Genomic DNA, 23,735 nt, shown 5'->3' on the forward strand with positions numbered 1-23,735 from the left:
CTCATGGCAATTGTGTGATCCAGGCAGTCAGATACTATTATTCCTTCCAAATAGATGTGGAATTAGAGGCTCAGAGAGATTAAAAGGCTTGCCCAAGATTGCATAGCTAACAAACTGCCCAGCCTAGGCTAGAATCTGTTTCACCTGAATTCTTTCATTCTAAATCAGCCCGAGTCTTCAGTGTCTACAGTCTAAAGAAAAAACTGTGGCATCTACCTTCATGAAGCCCCAACCAGACTCACATCTTTCTTGCATCTCCTCAACATCTTCCCACTTCAATTTATTTACCCCATTATCACTACATGTCTGGCCAGCCCACCAGCTCTTTTCTATTATTACAAAGCCTGCTTATGCTAAAAGCCTATTGCATCCCTTCTCCATCATTAAACCTTTCCTAACTTCTCCAAACCACAGTGATCCTGCCCTTTCTCAGAGCTCATGGAAGCCTTATAGGCTATGTGGTTTACAGGGAAATTAGTCATCTGCCCTCTTGCCTTCTCTTGAATGACTGTAACAAAACGTCATTAAATCACAGGATACAAGCACCTTGAAGACAGAGATTATATCTTGGACCCCTACAGCATTTATCACAGTTCTCTGGATACTAAGGTGTCTTAATAGAATGTGGATGATGGGTAAGAACATAAACATACTAAATATAACCTTTCCAGGTTTTAAGCTGGTGTCTAAGGTGTCTATAGGGGGTAGTTGAAATAGCATGGGAGTAAGAAGTGAGACCCTGGGTCTCCATCGCAGCTCAGCCCCACTCTCAATGGATGGTTTGCGTCAGTGTCTGCCCCTCCTTGAGGGCTTAGTCTCCCCATCTGCAGCAAGAAAGTACTGGACCCATCTACTGATCCATTAAGCTCTGAGAGTCCTTCATTCAGATTGAAAAGGAAGAGGAAAGTATGAAGTTTATGCTCCATGAGATCAAATCAGAAATTAAGTAGGAAACCCCACCCAGAGAGGACAAATCATTCAGTGGCCCTGATTAGAGCAGGGGAAGAGGCTAACGGGGGCTATAGCTGCCAGCAGAGGGGTCGGGGGTGACCTCAAGACTTATCGCAGCCCCTTTTGTGAGACTTCCAACAACATTAACTGGAGTCCAAAAGCAACAACAACAAAAACCTGGCCTCAGGGGATTGTCCTTGTTACATTAAAAAAATAATAATAATAAAGAGAAGACAAAGGAAATAATTCCCAAATAATAATAAAGAGAAGACAAAGGAAATGTTTCCTTATGAGACAACAGTGTATAGGGAAAGTGTCTTTTTTTCCACCCATCCCATTTTGTATGAGTAGATATTCATGAACAAAGGTGAGTTCACTTGAGGGTGCCAGGGTTTGGAAGGGTCCAAACAGGAACTTGGTTGGTTTGCTGCAATATCCTCTCTCAGTGAGGTAGCTATAGTCTTCAGTGTCAAATGCCCCTGGATTTCCTGACACTGGAATTTTCTATTAATATCCAGGTTTTCCATTTCATTTATAAAAGGGTGTGTGAAGTGCATTCTACCTGCGTGTAGACATCTCTAATGGCTGCAGATGAAGTCCTGCCTCCCTGGCTATTCTCCACCACTGTAGAGAATGGCCACAGTTCACCTTGAATGTCTTTTTTCTAACTGGCTAGTCTCATAGAAAGGCATTTACTGCTCACACAGACTGCTCCTCCTGGCTGGTACTGTGGACCCTTCATTCACACCAGTGATTGCAGTGGGGTGTTTACTTCTCTGTCTTACCCACTAGGTGGTAAGCTCCGGGAGGGCAGTGATTGGGCTGGCACAGAGAGAGCATTCAACAAATATTTATTGAGAGAAGAAAAGGACAGAAGGAAGGGAAGGTGGGAAGAATGTAGGGAGGAAGGAACAGAGGATTAAGCCTAACATTAAAGTTTTCCGTGAGATAAACTGAACTTTTCTCTGCTCATGGTCTGGATCTCAGCCATAATAACCCCTTAAACTCCATGCTGTCTTCTATACACCACTCCTCACCCTCTCCACTGCCTGGCTTATGCCCTACCCTCTGCATGGGCTGGCTGTCTCTAGGCTCTGGACATTCTCTGCTTGCTCATGCAGGTCCACTCCCCACCCTGCTCTGTGTCCTTGGGAGGCTGGCTATCTATGGATTGCATCATCAGGTTCCTTTGTTTTGTGACTTCAGTTGGATCCACCAAATGGGAAGCACTGGCAGGAGACTGGCAGGCAGAGAGAATGACAACATGGAATTTACTCTCCTGGTTCCCTTCTGGTCAGGTGGCTGTAGCCTGGCTGCTTCCCTTGCTGAGAGCCACAGCTGCTGCCAGGAAACCCCCTCCATACAGTCCCTCTCTCTGGGTCCCATAACCACTTTCTCCTCTTGCCCCTACAGGCCAAGGGGGTAAATGGCTCTCCATGGTTGCCCACCCTAGAGTATAGCACAAGGCCTTGTTGGTTGTCCTTAATCCTGCCTACAACATTGTAAACAGCTTCTCCTTGAAAACAGCCCCTCCTTCAATTCTCCTTAATTATTCTGTTTGAATGTGCCATCTGTTTCCTGCTAGGACCCTCACTGATGGAGACTCACTGATGGAGTCTGCATCTTTACCTCTCAGCAGGCTGCCTATTCCCAAATGCCTACTCAAATCTTGCCCCCTCCAGCTGATTTGCCTTGTTTTCCTAGTCAAATAAATCTCTGCTTTTTCGGTCTCCTGTCCTACTGTGTGTCTCTAAATTTACAAATCAGAGTTTCTTATGTTTCTATATGACTTTCCCACTAAAGTGGAAGCCCCTCAATGGTGAGGAACATGTCCAACTCATTGCAACACCCCCAGTGAAGAGCAGAAAGGCTGGTGGGATAGACATGCCCAATAAATGCCTGTTAAAGAGAAGAGAAGCAGTCAATATTTGGTTTTCTGATATGAAATGGAATAAGATATTACTGTGCAGTGCTCAACCCCAAGACCACAAGGCCACCGTCTCCACCAGAACTGTAATCCCACCTATGGCCTCATTATGCATGGTTATCAGTACTGACTTGCATGCTTCTGGTGAAGGGGAGCTCACTCACCCACAGACAAAGCCCTCCCCAAAAAGGACCATTCTGACTGGAGATGATATCATCTATTACTCAGCTCAAAGCTGCCTCCTGTAATTGCAACACTGTAGTCCCAGCCATGGCTTAGAAACCATATAGAATAATTCTGTGACTTTCCCACAGGATAGGCCTTCAGAGCTTGAAGTGTATGCGTCATGACCATGTAATCATGACTCTCCCACCCTCCCTATCTCCCTCCCTCCCTATCTCCCTCCCTCCCTCCTTCCCTTTCTCCCTTTTTTGTTTAAATTCACAAAGCAAAAATTTATCTGCAACCTTCCACAGGTTTCTGTCTGCACACAGGAGAGCTGATTCGGCCAGAACCCAGAAAATCCCAGCCTCACCAAGAGATGACACGTGGCCTGGTGGGCCTCACCCAGGGCACACAGCTTTCCCAGCTAGCAAACAAACAAGCCCTGGTCACAGCGGTCATAGCTGGCTCATGGTCGCTCACAGACATTCTGGGCATGCATTCCCGTGACTTAGAAAAGAGGAGGCCTTTGGAACCTGCCAGTGCTGTCTGCTGATTGTGAGGTGTCTGGAACCTGGGGCCCCATGGCCCCTCCACACCAGCATGGTGCTCTGCAAAGGCCAGCTGCTCTTCATCCTGTCTCAATGATACACAGTTTTTTTCCCCAAAACTTTAGTAGCACCACTCTCCCTATCACCTGTCTTTTAATTTTGCCTCTTGTTGTTCCTTAGATTAAAAAATATCCTCCTTCCATGGGAGGTTTGGACCTAGTAGTCTTGAGTTTGAATCCAAGTTATCCATTTATTAGCAGAGTGAGCTTAGGTAAGTCCCTTCATCTTTCTGAATCTTGAAATTTTCAAAGCAAAACAGGGCTAAGGGTACCCACTTTCCTGGCACTTGGCAGGTGCTGCATAAACATTTGTTGCATGAATGAATGAGTGAATGAATGAGCAAATAAATCGATCTACAAATGAATGGATGACTTCCAATTATGCCCATTCTACCCCACGCCCACTCTCACCAGGCACAGAGGTACCTCTTGGGAGTCTAGTTTAGTGGAGCACACTGATCATAGACTTGCACTTGTGATTTAGCCTAATGATTTTCTTGACCCATGAACTTAGCTAAGTCACTCCACTCTCTAAGTTTCCTCTATTTCCCATCAGTCAAATGTGAATGTTAACCTCTGTGTTGACTCCCTTGCCAAGTTTTGGAAAGGCCCAAGTGAAAGCAGAGATGACAATGCACTGTGACCTAGAAGAGACTGGTCACACACCAAGGCTTCTCCTCACATGGGCTGCTCATGTCTTGGAGCCAAGGTGAGAGTCCAGGGGCCCTCCTGGTGCCGGGAAGCTGAGCTGAGGTGCTTTCTGACTTGCTGCCAGGCAGGGCATTCTCCTGCCAGCATCCTCATTCCTTTGCACATAGGTATTTTGTTCACGCACGGGAGGCCCTTGCTCTTTTGAGAGAGACATAAAGAGAAGAGTCAGCAGAAAACCTGCAGAGGTCGGCAAATGTGCTCGAGCCATCAGCAAGTCCAGGGTCCTGTGTGTTGGACAGAATAGAAAAGTTCAGTGTGAATCTGGGAAAAACAAGAAAGTGGATATTGATGGTCTCTCCAGCTTGAATCTAGTTCCTCCAGGTCCCACATTTAATACAGGTTACCCTTGAGTTCACCTTTTGGGCTCTACTTTTGGATTACTGGTTGTAACTGACAGCAATGGCAGAGGCTAAGTGAGGCATTAGACCGAAGGGCCCCTTTTCTGTCCTCTTTTTAGCAGTAGATGAGAAATTCCTTCTGCCTGGAGTGTCCTCCCTTCTTCCTCCACCCAATTTCTGATGTCAAAGTTTTACCTATTCTTTTTTCAGGTAAATTTTATTGTGTATATTTAAGGTAGACATGATGTTATGGGAAACATATAGATAGCAAACAGTTTACTATAGTGAAATAAATTAACATATCCATTATCTTAAGTCACCCATTTTCTTTTGGTTTTGTGCCAAAAGTATTTAAAATCTGGTTATTTAGCATGAATCCCAAATACAGTTCAACCTTATTTCCTATAGTCCTCATGCTATACATTAGCCCTCTAGATTTGTTCTATTACACCAAATGCATTGATCTTGTTGTTCATTAGATCTCTAGATTTGTTCTAACATCCTTCAAATTAGAGCTATTCTTGAAGACCTTGCTCAAATGTCACCTCTCTCAAGAAGGCTTCCCTGATATAGTCAAGCTGCAAATCAACTTTTTCTCTTTGATCATCTAGGGCACTCCCTAAACACAGCACACTACCTTTCATTAGACAAGTAATGACAGACATACTATTGAGAATTAATGATGTGCTGTAAGAGAGTATACTTTATATGTCTTCTCTCTATCAATCCTCAGAGCAACTTGACAAAATAGGTACCATTATTTTCCCCATTTTACAGATGAAGAAACAGCTTCTAAGAAGTTACAAAATGAAGAAGTCACAGAGAGCTGAGACCATGGGGCCAGGTTTTCTAGCCCCATGCGACCCCACCTCTTTGAGCCTGTCCACCAGAACTTTCTGTGATGACTGAAGTGTTTCATATTGCTTTGTCAGTATGGTAGCTACTAGTCCCATGTGGCTAGAGTACTTGAAATGTGGCTAATGAAACTCAGGAATTGAATTTTGAGTTTTATTTAACTTTGACTGATTTAAATTTAAGTAGGCACATGTTGCTAGGAACTACCATATTGGACTGTGCAACTCTCACCCACTCTATGTCATACAATACAACAGCTATTTGTACTCAGCTCATATCACTCAATTTGAACTCTGGGCTCTTTGAGAAAACAGGGCTCTCAGGCTTCCCTCATGACTCATGGTAGGCACTCAATAAATATTTTTATAATAAACTGGGTTTACCTATGGTCTCCACAATGACCCGAGTAAAAGGCTTGCCTCAATCATGAAGCTGCTGGTTGAACCAGAAAATCCCCATATCACCCATTCGCCTCGGGTGCCTTATCTATAATATGGAGGACATCAAGTTCAACTTTCAACTGGGCATCTTTAGCCCCGTAAGGTCTTACCTGTGTGGAGAGTCGGGGTCAAAGCAAGTCTGAGTGACATTGGTGATTTCAGGGTCACAGCACTCTCCACCATCAAAGTTGAACCGTTCATAGTTGCAGTCCATGTCACACACCCCGTTCTGCTGCTTCTTCACGAAGGCAGGGTGGCGCAGGTGGCGGCAATCCCCGCCGTCGTGGCCCGTCAGCGTGTGGTTGCACTCGGGGTCACAGTTCTCATCCCCAATCTTGCTGATGTCACAGTTGGCCAGAATGAGGCGGCGGCGAAGGGAGGAGTTGCTCACCTCCAGCACGTCCAGCTCCCAGGAGATGTTGTATTGCTTGAAGGCCTCAGCCAGCTGACGGTGCTGGAAGTCCACCTGCTCGCGCGTCACCGTCGGGTTCTTATGATCATCTTCATAGAGGTTGACCACGCGGTAGCGCACCACCTTGGGCTGGCGGAAACTTGGGAGCTGATTGTAGCTGGCAATGACCTCTGTGTTGTCACACAATGTCTGTCCGCACAGAGGAGGCTCCAGACTCGTGTCCAGCAGAAAGCCGTGGGCATTGCTGAATTCCACTTTGGGGCTGCTGCCATCCTTCATGGGGGACCAGGCATGCTTCACATTGTCCCAGTTCTCCTGGAGGAGGAGCTGAGGTAGAGCAGTGTGGGCGCCATGGGTTTCCATGTCAGACAGTATCTCCCGCTGAGTCCTGGCCACCTTCCACAGACTGAAGTGCTCGATGTAGCCCCGGTAGTTGTGATTCAGGGCACTGCCCCCTAACATGAGCACTTTGCACTTCTGGGTCAGTGGGCTGAATATGCCACCCACTTGTTCCCCAGAGGTGGCCACCTGGGCACCATTCACATAGAGCTTCATGAACTGCCCGTCATAGGTGGCAGCTAGGTATACCCACTGGCCTGGGAGGTAGCTGCGGTGGGCATTGATGGTGGTCACTTGCCGGGCTCGGTCTGTCTTCAAGGAGAAAAAGTAGCGTGGGTCTTTGTTGTCTTGGTCACTGATGGTGTGAATGCCCACGACCCATCCTCGGTCACGTGAGATATAAGAACATTTGTCATACAGCCCTATGTGGCCCCAAAAGAGAAAGATGAATAAATAAAGGATGGAAAATGAGGGGGGGTTAAGTTATTTTTCTCTAATAAAATTTGTATCAGGTTATCCTAGACTCATCGCTTTCCAACTGCTCTGTGGGATCCTAGGAGTTGCTAATGGTGCCTCTGGGACCACCTCGAGGGCAAGGCAAGGGCTGGAGGAGCTGAGAGAATGAGTAAGTTGGGTTTGGAGCATTCTCATCACAATTTTAACCCATGAAGTTTAACTTTTATTGGTTTTGAATATGAAGCATACAAGAAAGATTTTTGTTTGAAGAAAGGGTACTTCATCTAATGAAGTTGTTGCAACAACAGCAGCAATAATAATAAAAATCTGAAAACCATTTTCCAAAGCTGTTGGATGGGGAAGAGGACTTTGTAATTAAGAGGGTATTTTAAGTGTAATATAATATACGAGGTGAAAGGAGAAACAGAGGGAGATGATAACGAACAGAAGATGCTCATTTAGAAGGGAGGTCCCTACCATAGTTACCAGAACTTTGAGTGTACATCTGCCATTAGCAGTCATTAAATGATCAGTGGCATTAAATTGTCAGGAAAGTTGGGGCATAAAAGTGAGGGTCAGGAGCTGAAAAGCTGGAACTTCATTCTCTAACAGGAATCTTGCCATTTATCCCCAAAGAAAGAAAACACACTTCAGAGCTAAACTAGACAGGTTTTCAAAGATCATCACCTCCAAACCCTTTGTTTGACAGGTGAGAGAGCTGAGTCCCAGAGAATGGAAGGCATTTGTTAAGTCACAGAGTCATTGACAGTTCCCCTGTGTCCCGATTCAGCTTTCTTCTTACACTGATGCCTCTCTCTCTCTCTGTCTATATATATCTATATCATCTATATAGATATATAGATATAGATATAGATATATATATACACACACACACACATATAATGAGTGCCTTCTTAACATAAATTGGGTATGCCTACATAATAGTTAATAATAATGAGCAAAATCTCCCAAGCCTCTATGGCAGGCCAGGCATTGTGCTAAGGTCTGTATATGCATTAACTTAATCCATGTAATATCCCTAAGGTGGTGACATTACATTTCTCATTTAACTGGTGAGAATATGGAAGTTAAAGGAGATAGAGAGACAGGTTGAAGGTCAACTGCTTGGTAAGTGGATCCTAGATCCATCAGATCCTTGGATTCACTGTCCTAGGCCCTAATTCTATAGCAGCTCCCCCTGCCTCACCAAAATCATCAGGCATCTGGGCTATGCCACCTACCTGGGGCATGTCACAAATTTGAGTTCAATATTTGAGGAAGTTCCAAGCCAAGCATCTCTATAGTTACTCTGGGAACCCCAGGAAGTAGGTTAGCAGATTCTCTCTGGATCTAATTATCTTTATGCTCACCAACCCCCATTTCCTAGCCTTTCTGGAATATACCCAGTGTCCCTGGCATAGACAAAGCTGTTGGATGGGGAAGAGGACTTTCTAATTAAGAGTGTATTTTAAGTGTCAGATGATGTATGAGGCCAGGTGGGAGAAGAAAGAGAGGGAGAGGAGAGTGAATGAAAGATGCTCATTTAGAAGGACAGTGACTACTCTCAGCTGGAGAATTGTTGCAGTCACCATAACTCTGGGAGTTCACCTGCTATAAGTGCTCATCAAATGAGCAAGGAGAGCTTCCAGCAAAATCAATAGAGGAGGCTCACACAGTCTTCACTCCTCTGTGGGCAGTGGGAGCTTAGAATTGGTGTAAATCTCTTTGTCAGCAGCTGACATGGCCAGCAGTCTTGGACCAGCATCTATGCCAATCTACACCTCTCCTCCTACTTCCTGCTCAACCATTTTTCAGGAAATGGCCAGAGTCTCCTTACAAAGTCATCCTGCTCTTACCATCAGGACAACCTTAGTGAAGAACCAAATGCCTCCTCTGGTGTCCTCTGGGTCCTGATTCTCTATCTGGTAAAGGAGCGGGTTAAGTGAGGTTCTGTGTCACATATTAGGTCCAAGTCTGATTTTCTTTATTCTAGATTTCCCAATGACTAGCATGCAAGGTAACTCTTTCAAGAAGTTCATCCTGACTTCCCTGTGAATAGTGATTATTCTCTTCTTTGAACTCTTTTTACTTTTAGGAAACTTGACATGTACTCTTCGGTTTTGGAGTTGCCTGTGTTCTCACCATTATCCCCTCTCTGCCGAACTGTTTTCTTCTCGAGAGCAATGGTTGTGTCTGTGTCATTCCAGTAACCTGTCCAGCACCTTGCTACAGCAGGCATGGGAATGATTCTAAATAGAGCCAGAGATGAGAAAGGGTAGGGATTTTAAGGACAAACAGAATCAAAGGCATTAATTTATGTCTCTGTGACTAAAGTACAGGGAGAATCAGAGAATAAAATGTATTCTTGGTAAAGTAGAAAGATCAGGATCTTTGCACTCAGGGTAATTTACTTTGAATTTTGATGACAGCAGTTACTAGTTGTACATATGGGGCAAAATCACTTCACCTCTAAGCCTTAATTCCTTCATCTGTATCTCTAAATATATTGTCATACTTAAAAGACATAGTGAATATGACATCCTCCGCATACAACGGCTGTCCAAATGGGAGTTCATTGTTAAGATGCTGGAGGGTTCAGGGGTGATGTAGAGGATGAAAAGGAGGGAGGAAATGACGGGAAACAAAATAGAAAGGCCAGAAAGAGAGGGTACCCTGAAGACATCTTGCCTGATTTATCAAGAAGGAAGGCTCAAAAAAGCCCAGGTCCTCCTCCAACCCACTGGCAAACCCTTCTTAGAAATCATAGATCCCGTCAGCTTAGATGATATCATGAGACTACATATTAAAAGCTGCCTCCCCACTGACTCCTTCAAAAGCCTAAGATCCAACTCCAGATTTGAAGTGAGTTGCGCCAGATCTATCTGTTGCTGCCCGTTATGGAACCAGTTGAGAGCAGAGGTTCCTGGAGCCACGACATTCATGTCCTTCCCCACCTCTTAGCTCACCTTCTCTCTCTCTCCCAGCTAACCCTATCCCTCATGAAAAGAAAATGAATGGCCTTCTAATGAGAAAATTAAAATCTAAAACAAGATCCTTTTTCCCTCTCTCTTTCTCTGTCTCTCTCTCTCTGCAGGTTTTTATTTTGCCAGGGGCTCCCAGTCTCTGGTTTTCCTGTTGCCTTTGGAAGGCAGCTAGCCTGGTTAGCAAGGTAAAATGTTTACACATCTGTAGGGTGCTCTCAGTTCAGAACCTTGCCGGGGCTCGGGACCCAGGCTCAGGCCACCTCTGTTTGCAGTTGAGAGAAGGGGGAAGAAGTGAGAAAAGGCAGATTCTGCAAAAGAGTTAAGAAATAAGGGGTGGCTTAGCCATGGGAGGCAGAGAGGAAGGGCAAAGAGAAGGTTTTCAGTGGAACCAAAAAGAAACACATTAAGGGAAATGAGAACCTTGAAGCAGCGGCTTCACAAGTTCAGAGGGAAATATTTACCTGGAGTATAAGTAGTGAAAGAAAGTCACCGAGCTTCAATAAGGTTGGGGGTGTATGGTGGCAATGGGGTTTTATTTCTATATGAAAATAACTTAATCAACAGTAGTCTTATTTTAGGGTCTAAAAGGGAAGCATCGTTGTACCACCAGCTCAGAACTAGAAGTTTGGCACCAGAGATCTGAGCTTGACTTGTCAGGTAACCTTGCCTGGGACAAGTCATACCACCTCCTTTATGCTGCTGAACCTAATTTCCCTTCTCTGTAAAAGGAGGGGTCTGGATAAAAATGATCCCTTGCTAGAATTTAAGAGCTCTTTTGTTCACTGATAGAATGGTTCCTTGTAAGGAGAAGGTGCTCAAAAATATGTGTTGATTGGAATTAGATGCCTTATGTCATTCCCAACTCTTGCATGCTTAGGTTCTGTCTCCTCTGAGGATCTCTATACAGGACACACAATGCTGTTCTCTCGAGGACACAAAAGAACCCCCACGTCTCCACACTGCCCTTCCTCACAGTTCTCCATAAAGATAGAGGCATAGTACAAAAAAAAAATGGTGCTAATTTGTCTGAAGTCAGCACCATCTGTGTGGGACTAGAGGATGATCCCAGGGGATATAGTCCCATGTGGCAAAACCGAAGGCCACACGCAATTCTGCACACAATCTACATATAATTAGCATATGTCTGTCTCAATGCTATAAGCACATAGAACTAGACAATGAAAGCGTGCAAGAGCCCTTTTAAAGCAGTGTGTCTGGGCACACTGCACAGAGGGAGAGGTTGAGGTGCAGCAGGAAAGGAGCCTGCCATGGTCCTCCTGTTAAGGAACCATCCCTGGAACCCTGGCCAGCTGACCTTTCTAATGCACCCTATCTTCCTGCAGCTAGGCTGGATGTGAAAAGGGTTCCATAGGCCCCCAGAAGCTTGATGTCTATTTTTTCCATTGCCTCTTTTTCTTCTCATCTACTCATTCAATCTCATCCCAGAAAGGAAGAACATCCACAAAGGAGAAAAGCTCAAAGGCATGGAAAGAGTCTCTCAGAACCTTGGCTAAGGCTGTACAGAGTGTGGGAGAATACTCTGGGCATTAGGGTTATTCTCTAAAGATCATCATGGTAAATATTACCCCAAGACAAGTCTGTCTGACGACCCCATGCCACCCAGGCACCAACAAATCTTCCTCCTGTATATTCATCATACTCCTCGCCATCCTAAAACTGCCTCATCACTGAGTAATTACTCATTCAAGATCTGTGCTTCCCACATATGTGGCTGTTTGCTTCATTTATAAATGCCTAACATCCAACCCGAAATCTGGTATGTTGTAAGTGCTCTGTAGAGTTTGTTATTGAAAGTTAAAAAGAAAGAAAGAAAGGGAGCAGGGGGATACTTCCCTATTTCTGCCTTCTCTATAAGAGTATCTTACTCTTTATTGAGAACTTACTATCATTTACTCTACGTTAATTATCTTGCTTAATCTTCACAACAAGTCTATCAGCATTGCTCCCTCTTCAGGGTAGACTGAGGCTCAGAATAGGGAGATGGTTGCCCAAAGCAACACAGCTCAGAATCCAGGTCTATAGAATTCCCACACCCAGGCTCTTAGTCATGGTCAATACATTAAGTGCCAAAGGCCAAATGTTTTGCTGTAGGCTGTTTAAAGGTGTGGCCTCCTCTAGAAATACTTCTGTAAGTTCTGCAGCACCCACACAAGCAAGGTGAATTGAATTGAAAGCCAGGAGGCTGCTGTCTTTATCATTCTTCTGTAGGGACCTAAACAATTAACTAAGAATCGATGGTTCTATATTACCAAAGATTAATCTATTCCACTGGGCTCAGCCCACTTCGCTAGAACCCAAAGTTTGTCCAGGCATAGTTGTCCATCTGGAGTGCTTACTTGAGCTTGTCCTTCGACATCTGGATTTCCGTTACCAGCCTACCTGCCTGATGGTTTCTGACTCAGGTTTCCTCTAACTTCCAATGTCGATACTGATTTTTCTTCCCAAGCTTGCTGCCATGCTTTTGGCTGCCTCCCATTTTCCTTTTCATTGTGATGGATGAAATTGTGTTCCACCAAATTTCATACATTAAAGATGTAACCCCCAGTACCTTGGAATTTAACTGTATTTGGAGATACAGTCTTTGAAAAGGTAATTAAATTAAAGTGAGGTGACATGGCAGATCCTAATCCAATTTGACCGGTGTTCTTATAAGAGGAGAAAATTAGGACACAAGTAATACAAAGAAAAGACTATGTGAAGATACAAGGAAAAGATGACCATCTGGAAACCAGTGAGAGAGAGAGAGAAAGAGAGAGAGAGAGAGAGAGGTCTTGGAAGAAACAAACCTGGCTGACACCTTGATCTTGGACTTTTGATCTCCAGAATTTTAAGAAAATAAATTTCTGTCATTTAAGCCAGCCAGGCTGGGGTTCTTTGTTATGCCTGCCCTAGCAAACCATCATTCAACAAGTTTTCTAAGCTCTCCCACTGAAATTTTTCTAAAATCTATCTTATCTCCTAATGCCTGTTCCCAGTTCAGAATTTTTCTCTTGTTACAATGCAATGTCTCAATTTACTCAATTGCTGTTTTGAGTAGAGCAAGGTGTATTAGAAAGATAGCAAAATTGGTGGTGTGTTCATCACTTACAGGAAACATTCCTCACTGGGGAGGGGGGTTTTGCATTTCTGAATCACCTGCTGTGTGTTGGGCATGTGGGCAGCAACTTCCTTCTCAAGGTGTCTCCTGGAATCCTCACAGCAATCTGCTACGATAGGTACTATTTACAGATCAGAAAACTGGAAAGCCAGAGAGGCGAGGTCCCCTGCCTAAAGTCCCACAGCACTAAGGGGTAGGAAAAACTGGAATTCGAGTCTCCTGATTTCAAATTCGAAAGCTCCCCCACAGCTGAGGGGGACTCTAGCTATGCTTTCTTCCTGTGGTCTTGCCCAGGATGTTTTCCTGGGAAGCTTTAAGTCAACATAAAATTATCTCTGATAACATTTGACTTTCTGCCATCACTGTCTGGGGGCGGCGGGTTGGAGATAATTAGCAAAGGATGACAATTTATATGCAATTCGTATTATTGTTTGTTTTCTCTCATTGGGAGAGTAGATATAGAAGGAGAAAAAACTCCACCAGGACATTTCTGCTGTGAAAAAGTGGTATTTTTAAATAAATAATGATAATAATAACAAACACTTTCTGAAAGCCTCTATTTAGTAGTCTCTTTACTAAGCACAGACAAGTGGGATTTATTAGTATTCTTTTGACAGATAAGGAAACCGAGATGTAGAGAGGTAAATTGATTTTCCCTCCAAGGACCCCAGCGAGGGATTGGGAGAATCACGATTCTAACTCTCATCTCTTTCACTCCAGAGCCAAAGCTCCCCACCAAGATGCTTTCCATGGTGGATTGGTGCTCTCAATCCACCATGAAGGCTCTAATGTCTAGGTCTGCCATGCTGTGCTGTGGTCCCTGGGTGAATAGCTCCCTACTCTGGGCTTCCTCACTTCCTTTCCTTAGGATATAAGAGTGTTAGACCACATGGTCACAGAGGTCCCTTCCATCCACATTCTGTGACTCCAAGATCCCAGCGATTCCAGGTATCCCAGCCTTGGTTCCCCCTGCGGGAGATGTAAGGTCATTGTGGGGCAGGGTAAAAGGCAGTTTCAGACCCTTCAATTAAAGGATGCCCACTAGCTGTGGGACATCTGCCAGGAGAATACAAGCAGAGGTGAGAGGATGAGGGGATGAAAGGGGGAATTTAGGTCAACAATCTGGTTTCTTTCATGAGGCTAAAAAAATTAAAAGCTAAAGGTTGGAGCTGGTCCCTTTTTTGTTTTGTTTTGTTTTGCTTTCCCTTCCATGATTTAATCACTAGTATCAAAGCCACAGAGGAATGCTTGAGAGAGCAATCCTATGGAAAGCTTTTATCTGTCCAGAGGACAGTGATTAAAACAGACAGATTTGGGTTAAGTATACCCATGGTCCCTGCACTTGGTTCAGTCGGGGGGGAGACCCACCAAAATGACCTGGAGGACTCAGCACCATCAGGCATTCAGAGGAAGGCTGGGATATCACCGAGGAGGGTACCTGGGGGACTGCTCCTCAGCATCCTCATCCCTCCGGGTCCACCCTGGGTCAAAAGATTTGCCTTAGGCTCAGTGGAAGGAGGAGGCTTAAAGGGAGACATACAGGACTGGAGGATTATACCAAGTTATACTGGGTTCTGGACATCTCTGTGTCTTGTTCAAGAGAGGCAGGAGCATTGAAAGTAACCACATGGAACAAGTCTCAAAGTCAGGGTTAGCTCAGGTGTTTCCCATGTGTTGGCCATGCAAGTGTAGGAGGAGGACCAGATTTCCTTTTGCAGGATGGCATGGAGCAGTAGAATGAACACCCTTGATGGCACCTGTGTCTGCTCTCCTGCCTGTATTCTTCTTCCTTGCCAGGAACTGTTATCTGAAAGCACCCTCACTAAATGGGTCTGTTCACCTTTTTTACTAGCTGTGTGACATCAGACAAGTTAATTCACCTCTCTGAACCTTAGTTTTCCCACATGTACACTAGGATGAAGAATCTTATCCTGTATACTTCACAGATGTCTTCTGAGAGAGAAAAGAGATAAATGTATGCATATTTCCTTGTAAACTATTTAAGGCTATCCAGATGTGAGGCAAGCTTGAGAGTAGTATGCCTGAGGGTTCCTGAAACCCATAAGTTTTAATAATACACAGACTTATGTGGTGCATTTGGGATGGCAAACTGTAATTCCCTCTGGCTCTTGTGTCTCCAGCCTTCCTCCTTTGCTCATGTGTAAGCAGTCTGCATGGACGTAGAAAGGTTGGGGGATTACAGGCCAGTAAATCTGAGTTCGAATGCTGGCTTTGCCATTTACTAGCTGTGGATGGGAAAGTCAGGGCTCCTTTCCCAGTATTAGTCTCCCCATCTGTAAAATGGGGATGATACAACTTCCTCTGACAGTTGTAGCGGGGGAACTAATGATAAAACAAACGTGACAGCACTTGGCACATGGCCACTGGCAACAAAACAAGTGTTACAACACATGGACAGTGGCGTGAGGCTGATCTGTGTATCTCAGCTCTGCTCCCTGTTAGCTGTGTAGCCTTGGACAAAATCTCTTTATCTCCTTGATAGTTTCCTCATATGTAAACTGATAATAACAAGTACTTAATAAATAGTGCCATTTCGAGGATTTAGTAAGAGAATCCAAAGGCTCATTTGCATAGAATGGGATTGTTGTAGCTACACTTTTTAAAAATGTGTGTTAATAATAAATATCTTTCCGGCCAGGCAAGGTGGCTCACGCCTGTAATCCCTGCACTTTGGGAGGCTGAGGTGGGCGGATCACCTGAGGTCAGGAGTTCAAGACCAGCCTGGCCAACATGATGAAACCCTGTCTCTACTAAAAATACAAAAAATTAGCTGGGCATGGTGATGTGTGCCTGTAATCTCAGCTACTCAGGAGGCTAAGGCAGGAGAATCACTTGAACCCGGGAGGCAGAGATTGCAGTGAGCCGAGATCGCACCACTGCATTCCAGCCTGGGCAACAAGAGCGAAACTCCATCTCAAACAAATAAACAAACAAACAAAAAATAATATCTTTCCTTCTTTTTCAGAATTGGGATTATTTCCCCCCTTTTTGTGCTGTTAAACACACACATAAAGTTTCCTTTCTGACACTGTTCTTTGAAATGAAGATGCATGTTTATTGCTTTCTTTCTTCACACATTGTCGATGAAATCAGTGCATATAAAATTGGTGCACATCAACGTAAGAAAGGAAGTGGGGAAGGACAAGAAAAAAAGATCAAGGAGAAAGAAGAGGTGGGGGAATGGGGTCAAAGAAGTACACTATAACAATATGAACTATTGTTCATCCTTGAAAGTTGCACAGCACAAACCAGATCCTGGTGGACTAAGCAGGGCTGATGTTGGGGCTGTCTTGAAGAGAGATCTTTCCTTCGGTCATTTTAATGACTTGAGAATCTACAAGCTCCTCTCTCCACTCACTCATCAAGCCTGGAGACAATGATACCACTTGCCAGAAAATGGTCAAGGACCAGTGCATCCTGCTGTCATACCCTGCATGGCAGCCCCAAGACTGACCCTTCACCATTCATTGAATTAGGCAGAGTCAGGGCTGGAAGTTCTCTTACTGGTTATTTAATCATCCCCTTTCACACCTAACCTCATATTTGAATCATCTGTACAACATTTTAACAAATGACTGACCACTCATATTTCCAGGCCAGCACAATGATTGGCAAGTAGAAAGCACCAATTAAGTTGACAAAATGCTTATATGTATGCATGCATTTAAGGGGAAATAAAGAAATGCATGTGAGGGTGTTTGCATGAGTGAAAGCACAGTGGACAGTCTGGTAGTGAAGAGCACAATTTGGGAGTGAATACAGCTGTTTTAAGTTCTGGCTCTGTGATGACCTTGAGGCAGCTCTGGTTGGAAGGATGTAATAAGACACTGTTCATAGAACACTTTTCAAAGTGCATGGTGTACAATAAGCATCCAAGAAATGGGCATCATGAAGGATGTATGTGAGGAAAGTAAAACCAAATGCACATGGGAAGTATCAGAGAAATGAGACAGAATTGAAGAAGAAGGAGAGAACTGTTTCTAATAAGCTCAGAAACTATTTTACAGGTCCCTGCAAAGCCACATGGACATGTCAATTTAATGTCACTAATAAAAATATTGGGGGGGGTCTTTCCTCTCAGTAGTCCAGAGATCAAGACATTAATAGCCATTAATACTGTTGGAGAAGTAAAGGAAGCTTCCCTGATGTGGTAACTTTCTCCCAGTTTTGCTATAATCAGACCTTGGCTCATCTTGTCAACTCCATTTTTATTTCTCTGTGTAACTTTGCTTGTGTGTATGTTCATGCACATATGTTTAAAGTTTAAAAGAATATATCACATATTGCCTAGCATAATGGTGGCACTTCGTAGGTGCTCAACAGGCTCTAATTGAATGAATGCTCTACATGTAGTTATGTGGATACTATAGCATTCTATCCACAAGTTCACACACTAACAGGAGAGAGGGATATTTATCTTTCCAAGCTGGGGTGTGAGATATGATTTCAAATATCAACTCTGGTACCATGGAGCAGAGATTAGAGCAAGTCATAATTTTGGTCTGAGCTTTTCTTCTGTTACTTGGTAAAATGAGCATCCTATTATGCACCATAAAGGGTATGAAAAAACAAAGCTGGTGCTTAATCCATCATAATTACCATTATTGGAACACTCTTCTAACTGGCCCATGGTCCAGAAGTTTCATTGCTCCCTTATACAGCCTGTGAAGCATCACCAGATTCATCTTCCTAAAATCCTATTTTTCACTATTCCCCCAAACAGACAAACCTCTTTCTCTGATACTCTCAGAATAAAGACCAACATCAATTTTGCATTTCAGAAATTGGTCTCAATCTATCTCTGAGTGTGTAGACAGACTCTGGTAAGATTTCCTCACTTTGGCCCACACTGTTTCCTACAGGTAGAAATGTCTCCCTATTGTCCCTGTCCTTTCTCTTTTCTGATCTTCAAGACAATACCAGTATTACTTCTTCCAGTAGACCTTCAGTCTTCATGAGTCTCCACCATCAGTGTATAAGTGTTGATGAGCACCTGCTATCTGGCACAGATGTAGTCAGTCTTTGACCCAGCCATCTTTCTGTACCAGCCACAGGACACTTGGGCTGTTTCTTGATAGTTCACACATGTAGTTGTTGAGGGCACAGCCTCTCTTTTCTCCTGAGTCTTTCTGAGGTCCTAATACTGTTTTTGGTTGTTTAGTTGTTGATCTAATTTTTTTTCATGGCAATGATCACTGTTGACAGTATGACTCATTTCTGAGGTCAACCTCCAATGGTACTCTCCCCCACTCGACTGTAAGCCTCATAAGAACAGACAGTACATGTCTATCACCACCCTGTATCACTATATACAGCCTGTATCACCACCCTGTATCACTATATAGAACCCTCCATATAGTGGCTAGGACATAAGTCCTCAATAAACATTTGCTGAATGGATAAATAAATGAAAGATTTATGTGCCCAAGGCTTGTGAGGAAACCTAATTTGGGGGGAGTTTTGGTTTCAAACAAGCTTTTCTTCTTCTTTTAAGTTTGTATTATTTGCATTTGTATTTAATTGACAAAAATTATGTATATTAATACTGCACAACATGATATTATGAAATACGTATACATTATGGAATGGCTGAACCAAGTTAATTAAGTATGCATTATCTTACATGCTTATTAGAATTTTTGTGATGAGAACACTTAAAATCTATTTTCCCAGCAATTTTCAAGTGTGCAATAGTAACTATAGTCATCATGTTGTATAATAGATCTCTTGAAGTGATTCCTGCTGTCTAACAAAATTGTGTATCCAGTTTTCAAACGCTCCTCTTGGTACTGGAGGGCGCCCTGATTTAGAGGCAAGAGTGGCGGTCCTTGTTACATCATATAAGCCCCTTCAACTTCCTGGCCCTCGATGTTTCCATCTATATAATGGGAGGTTGACATCAGTGGTCATTAGGTTTGAATGTATAAATAGTGAAAGGAGTAACAGGGAGTTAGGAAAATACAACTTAGTTGTGTGTTGGCGAGACCTTAGGCAAGTCACACTCTCTCTCAGGTGTCCATTTTCTTATTTGTGAAAGAAGATGACTGTGGTAAAATAAATTCTACCAGTTTTCTTGAAAATGCAGAGAAAAAAATTTCTATTTGGAGGGTAATAAGACGGGAACTTGTGCTTTAATTTGCCACTATTAATCTTGGGCAAATTTCTTTTCATCCATGGTCACTTCATGACTTTCATAGGCTCCTTCTTCCAAAATTATGCTTTATGATTGCATTGTTATAAAAATAAATGTAATTGAGAGTCTGGATTCCTTATTTTAGATGTATTATTATTATATTATTTTTTCTTCTGATTCTAAAAGAAATTAATCTAAAAGAAATTAATTAATTCTAAAAGAAAGAATTAATCCATTTTTGTAGTTTAACAAAAGTACTGTAGACCTCAGGCACTGTGCCAACTGTGTCTAACAGGTGAGTCATCAGCCTTGTTTTCATCTTTAGACCTCGGTTCCTCATCTGCTGAAGAGCATTGGGAAGAGGAGGCACTGAACACCTGTACCCATTCTAAGGAGCCAAGAGGAATGGGGAAGATTCCCACATGGGCAAGTCAAATGATGTAAATTTCATACCTGATGCAGGCCTACAGCAAGTTGTATAAAAACACAGCCCACACAGTGTGGGCTGAGCTCTGAAGAAAAAGCTCCTCTCTCAGATGAGCCTGCCATCACCTCATCTTGGCCCACACAGCCTAGGGTGAGCCTTTCAGGAGAGAGATGGCAAAGGGAGATAAGAAAGGGACAAGGCCAGACAGGCAGATCTCCACTTTGCAGGGCTGGTGCCCTCCAGAATTACCCTTCTAGGCAGGGAGGGCAATGACAGCTGATGCTTACCGAGTGATTACTGTGTGCCAGGTATTGTGCGAAACTCTTTGCATAGATAACTCAGGTAACTCTCACAATAATGCAAGCAGGGAAATATTATTATTATCACCATTTTACAGATGAGAAAACTGAGACTCAGAGAGTCCAAATAACTCACCTAAGCCTGAGTAACCTGTTGGCCAAGTGACAAAGATGGGGTTCAACCCCAAGCAATCAGACTCCAGAATTCACATTTTAACTTCTAAATATTTCTGCTTAGTCAGGGGAAAGCTGACTACACCAGGACAAGGGGCTGCTTTTAATGATAAATAAAGAGTAATAAAGCGAGTTCTATAGTAGAGGTACAAGCAAATAGAGCTCAGCAGAAAGACTACTTGATTCTGACAAGAAGGTGCAGGGAAGTTTTCCTGGATGAGTCTCAAAAGAGCCGAGCCTTGCATGAGGTACAGGATTTGGGGAAGGAGAAGCTGGTCAAAGACTTTCTAGCACAAGGTGAATCATCAGCAATGGCAAGAGCTATGAAGTCCACCTAAAGGTCACTCTCGAGATGAGAAAGATATTTGCTTTTGATGGGATTGAGGGTGCACAGAGTAACTGAGGGAAATGAAGTACAATGGCTGTCTGAGGCTAGATCACAAAGGGTTGTGAATGACATGCCAAAAGATCTAAAGTTTCTTCCATAGAAAAGAATGAATCTTTGGTGTTTTTTGAGGCAGTCCATGGGGGTGGGTGGGGATCATTAGCTGGGGATTATATGGTCTTCCTTTTGACAGTCACAGAGCTAACAGAGCCAGGACTAAAGTCTCAGGACTCCTGTCTAGTGCTCATGTGGCAATCTGGAGTCATTTAGCCTTAAGACTCATTAATGAAGAGGGTGAAATGTGAGCACAATTTCAAAGAGAGAGGTTTGATACACTACTAAATTTCTATTGTTTTGACATCTGTTAGAAAATCATAAATTATAAATAACTCAACTCAAAAAACCCTTTAAGGCTCTAAATGGATAAATAGGGTTTAGGTGCTCTTTGGGGCTTCATAATTTAAATTTTGTTGCACTAGGTAGAGGATGATTAGTTCAGCCTTGATCCTGGTCTCTAGCTGACCTTGAGAAAATGTCATCTACCTTTTGTCTCTTGGTTTCCCCATCTATTCAACTGAAGGAGGATGGAGAGTTGATCTTCAGATCCCTTTATTTCTCTGAGAGTCTATCTCATAAACTCCTTGAAAGAAAGGGATTTTATCTCCTTTGACTTCATATCCTCAGTGATTAGCTTGAGATCTGATACATGGTAGACTCTGTAAGATATCGTGGAATGCATAGTACAAACTAAATTTTAAACTCAAGACTCCAGGGATCTTTAAGGGACTTTAAATCAAAAGTTTGGAAGTGGTGACCATTTTTTAAACAAAAAAGGCATAGAAACAAGCAGATCAGTAACCAGACAGGTTAGTATTTCCTCTGGCTGTAAAAGATGCTGAGGAACTGAAAGACTATGAAACAGAGAAGATTGATGAGGAGGAGGCCAAGAACACTGTAAGGTCAAGGGGGGAAAACAAATGTGAAAAAGCATAGAGGGAGAAATATGTGTTTTAGGAGTATCAGGTAATTCAGTTTAATCAGAAGAATCCATGTAAGTCAGTGGTTCTCAGTCAGTAGATTTTGCTCACAGGGAACATTTGGCAATGTCTACAGACGTTTTTGATCATCACACTGGGGAGGAGGTTGTGGCTACTGTGTCTAGTACATAGAGGCCAGGGATGCTGTCAAACTCCACAACAAGGAATTATGCATTCCAAAATGTTAATAGTGGTGAGGTTTAGCATCCCTGGTGGAAGCAACGAGGGAAAGTTATGGTAGTAAACAATGCTTAGGGAGGAAGGTGAATGTGAGGCTACAGAATTTAGAACCAGTCTAGAGAATCTAGAGAGGTTTATGGTGGAGGGGTTAGAATATGCACTCTGAAGATTGCTTCTACCACTGACTTGTGTGGACCTTGGGAAATTCACTTAACATTCCTCATCTTTCATCTGGAAAATTGCAGTAATAATAGTACCCACCTCAGAGGGTCATGGTGAGGATTAAAGAGTTAACGTACGCAAAATTTTATGAACAGTGCCCGACACATATTATGCATTAAATATATTAGCTGTTATGCATAGGTAATAGGGAGCTACAGTAGACTCAACTTCCAGAGAGCAGCAATAGCAGCTCCTCAGTCGATGAAACCTTAGAAAAAGTCTTAGAGCTGCATGATTATCATGTGACTATTATATCCACCCAATTAATAATCCTTCTTCAATCAGCTTCTGCTTCAGATGACACTGCAGGCGGATGTGTTTGGGTTTGTCTTGCTGTCTGCAAGCAACTCCCTGTCTGGGCTTTGTCTCCTAGATATCCATAACGCCCAGGCCAGCATCTGACTGCCTCTCCAGTTCAGCCTCCCCATGGTTTCAATGAATAAGGGGAAGGAGATAGAGAAAGTCAGACATGAGGACAGACGGAAAGATGGAAAGGCAGGAAGCCTTCCGTGAAAGCTGCTGCCAGTGATACCCACTGTTCACAGGGATTCCAAGTATAGAATCAGAGGCATGTTTCAGAGGCTTGTTTGAGCTACTGATACTGTTCTTTTGGAACCCTTGTTTGTAAACAGATATTTCTGTTAACACTGGGCTTTGTAAGGGTGGACAGAGTGGTGGGGGGGTTGAAAGTGGGGGTTGGAGAAAAAGGCAGGTTGTGTCCTAGAGCCTTGGACCATGTGTTTGTTGTTGAGAATACAAAGACCTCACTGTATTAAATGAAAATGCTTGTTTTACAAGGCGAGTGGGAATATGATAGGTAGATGTCGAAAATGCTTTGGAAACTGAAACAACCCCATGCCAGAAGGGCATTCTGCTGCATCATACATCCAGAGGCATACACAGAATGTGAAGGCTCAGCATCACTAAACAAGGGCTTTGGGAGGCTGCGGGAAAAAAGAGTCCCAGAGGCTAAGTGACTAGCAGCTCCCTTCTCTGGTCTCACCTAAGCCTGCCCTTTCCCAAAGAAAGGCTTCCATTTCAAACTTCTTATTGTTTTTCCAGTACCTGCTAACCTAAGGGTAGAAAATGTTATTGATCTAAAATATTACTGTTGATAAAGGAACCTCTGGTAGTCTAGATCCAGACTCAGAGCACTACCAGGAATATTTATATGATAGAACTATGCAGGCAGAACACTTTAACTTTTCAAATTAGTTTTCAATGAGTGGTTTTCACACTCTACTATGTGGAAGCATAAGGTTCAGTGAAGGTGTCTCAGGGGATTTTTTTTTTTAAGAACTCACAGCGGCATAAAAACAAGAATTGGAACCTCCTAACTCTTCCTCCAGTCCTAGCACAAAGCTGGTAAATGGAAGATTACATTTATCGAAGAATGGAAGGATGGATGGACAGATGAATGGATGGATGGATAGCAGAAAAGAAGGGTGGATGGATTAGGGAATGAATGGGGATGAAAGGGGATGGATTGATGGAAGGGTGGATGGAAGGAAAGAAGGAAGAGAGGGAGGGAGTGGGGGGAGATAAGGGGGTAGG

At 43.4% G+C, this 23,735-nt stretch overlaps 1 protein-coding gene across 1 annotated transcript in view; it reads right to left on the reverse strand.

Annotated features, from left to right (window-relative positions):
• PAPPA (pappalysin 1) overlaps nt 1–23,735 on the reverse strand; it is a 248,195-nt gene that overhangs the window by 207,683 nt on the left and 16,777 nt on the right. Inside the window, exon 2 of the mRNA XM_016961539.4 lies at nt 6,105–7,167. Coding sequence (XP_016817028.3) covers nt 6,105–7,167 — 1,063 coding nt within the window. The remainder of the gene's footprint in view (nt 1–6,104; nt 7,168–23,735) is intronic.

This window comes from Pan troglodytes, chromosome 11 (genome assembly GCF_028858775.2).
Source record: "Pan troglodytes isolate AG18354 chromosome 11, NHGRI_mPanTro3-v2.0_pri, whole genome shotgun sequence".
Taxonomy (NCBI): Eukaryota; Metazoa; Chordata; class Mammalia; order Primates; family Hominidae; genus Pan; species Pan troglodytes.